Source organism: Galeopterus variegatus, unplaced genomic scaffold (genome assembly GCF_000696425.1).
Source record: "Galeopterus variegatus unplaced genomic scaffold, G_variegatus-3.0.2 Scaffold26109, whole genome shotgun sequence".
Classification (NCBI taxonomy): Eukaryota; Metazoa; Chordata; class Mammalia; order Dermoptera; family Cynocephalidae; genus Galeopterus; species Galeopterus variegatus.
This window is the reverse complement of record NW_007752220.1, coordinates 7,095-8,923: the sequence shown is the minus strand read 5'-3', so window position 1 is coordinate 8,923 and position 1,829 is coordinate 7,095. Positions and strand designations below refer to the sequence as shown.

Below are 1,829 nucleotides of genomic sequence, written 5' to 3'. Positions count from 1 at the left end.
CTGCTTTTCAGCCTTGGTTTAAGTTAGAAAATCTTATTTTCTATCCTTCACGTGGAGAACACAGATGCCTCATAGTGGCTCATAATGATTTTTTTTTAAGACAAGGGATATTTTCTACCTGCCTGAAATTGAAAATAAATATAAGGCATTATCAGTCACAGAGAATACTTCTAAGATTATTAAGGATTCAACTGGATGGCCTTTGACTGTAACCCAGACTGGCAGTTTCAACAGCTGCATGGTCTTGGCTTTGCTGTAATGTAAATAACTGCAGATAGAGAGAGGGTGACTGAGCAGGAGCAGCAGGTGCCAGAGGAGGAGGAGCAGCCCAGATGGAGGCTCAGGGGGCTGCTGTGGGGTTTGTGTTATGGGCTGTATCACTGTGGAGGACTATAGGAACCTTGCCAACAGTAATAGACAGCGGCATCTTCAGCCTCCAGGCTGCTGATGGTGAGGCTGAAATCTCTGTCAGACCCACTGCCACTGAACCGCGATGGGACTCCAGTCTGTAAGTTGGAAACTTGGTAAATGAGTTGCTTAACTTGTCCACTTTTCTGTTGGAACCAGCTCAGATAGGTTTTCCCACCAGTGTGCTTGACACTTTGACTGGCTGTGCAGGTGATGGTGATTTTCTCTCCAGAAGCCCCAGACAGAGAGGAGGGAGACTGAGTCAACAGAATGTCACCAGAAGTACCTGAGATTAAAAAGAAAAAAAGGAAGAAAGAAAAAATAAAATAAAATTGAGGGTCCTCCCTTCTGTATTTCATCCTAATACTGTGAGAATTTGTAAACTGTGTTTCTGTCAGCTAAAACCTACTTTAAATAATTCTCCTGAACTATATGTGTTTGATCTTCAATGCAATTTTAATGTTCCAAAGTGAAGAAATTTTTCTCTCCCCACATTCCCACATACCCCCAAGTTCTCACCTGTGGTGTAGAGCCCCAGAAGCCCCAGGAGCAGAACAGGCACCATCATTCTGTGTGTCCTGCCTGCTGCTCCTCAGGCCTTCCCTTGAGGGCACATGCTCTTCATGGGGCTCTGAGGGAACATGCAAAGCAGGGGAGGGGCTGAGCAATGAGGGTTCAGAGAGTTTAAAAGAGAAGAGCAGAGATTCCATCCAGATCCTGGAAACAAGGGCAACTCCTACTTTAGAGGAAGACAGTTCTCCATTCCAAAGCCTGGTGAAGTATGTTACCTCATATTCATTATGACCCAAAGTCATTTAGAGAATTATACTTGAGACTTTAAATTTCTATCTTTCATTAAAGTAATAAAAATTTCAAGTGATAAAATTGGACACAGCCCCTGGATGAGCAATCATTACCTCCCCACAGACTTTTCTAGATCAAACATCTGACCCAGCAGATGTTCACAGGATAGATGCTCAGTCCTTGAGAAGAAACGCCTTTTTCATTGTGAATAATTTCAGAATTATTTAATATTTCATATATGTTCCTTTTGGTTACATAATTTGTTAAATGGAATTTTAAAAAATAAAACTGTGTAACTGGGATATTCACAGTTCCCACACATGCTGCCTTGGGCTACCCATTCATTGACTATGCTAAGTAGGACTGGGAAAAATAAAATTAAAGAGTTCTGGTATTGAAAGTTGAATAGAAAACTTTTATCAATAGTTACGTATTTGTCCTGCACACAGTTCAAAATTGCTGAGATTTGATGTTTATTTGTTATTTTAGTAATACACACATTACATATAGTTACTGAAATTTGTGTAACACCACATGTGACATATTAAATAACTGACTAGCAACATTGGGCTCTGTTCCTTACAATGACAGCAAATGGGATCTGCAGCGACTGACGA

General features: G+C 41.0%; 1 gene segment (V, D, J or C); it reads right to left on the bottom strand.

Moving 5' to 3' along the window:
* Nucleotides 1-6: 6 nt before the first annotated feature.
* Nucleotides 7-1,592, bottom strand: LOC103583695. The segment is given in 2 exon segments: nucleotides 7-694; nucleotides 928-1,592. Coding segments are annotated over 2 exon segments (366 nt in total).
* Between the last annotated feature and the right edge of the window lie 237 nt (nucleotides 1,593-1,829).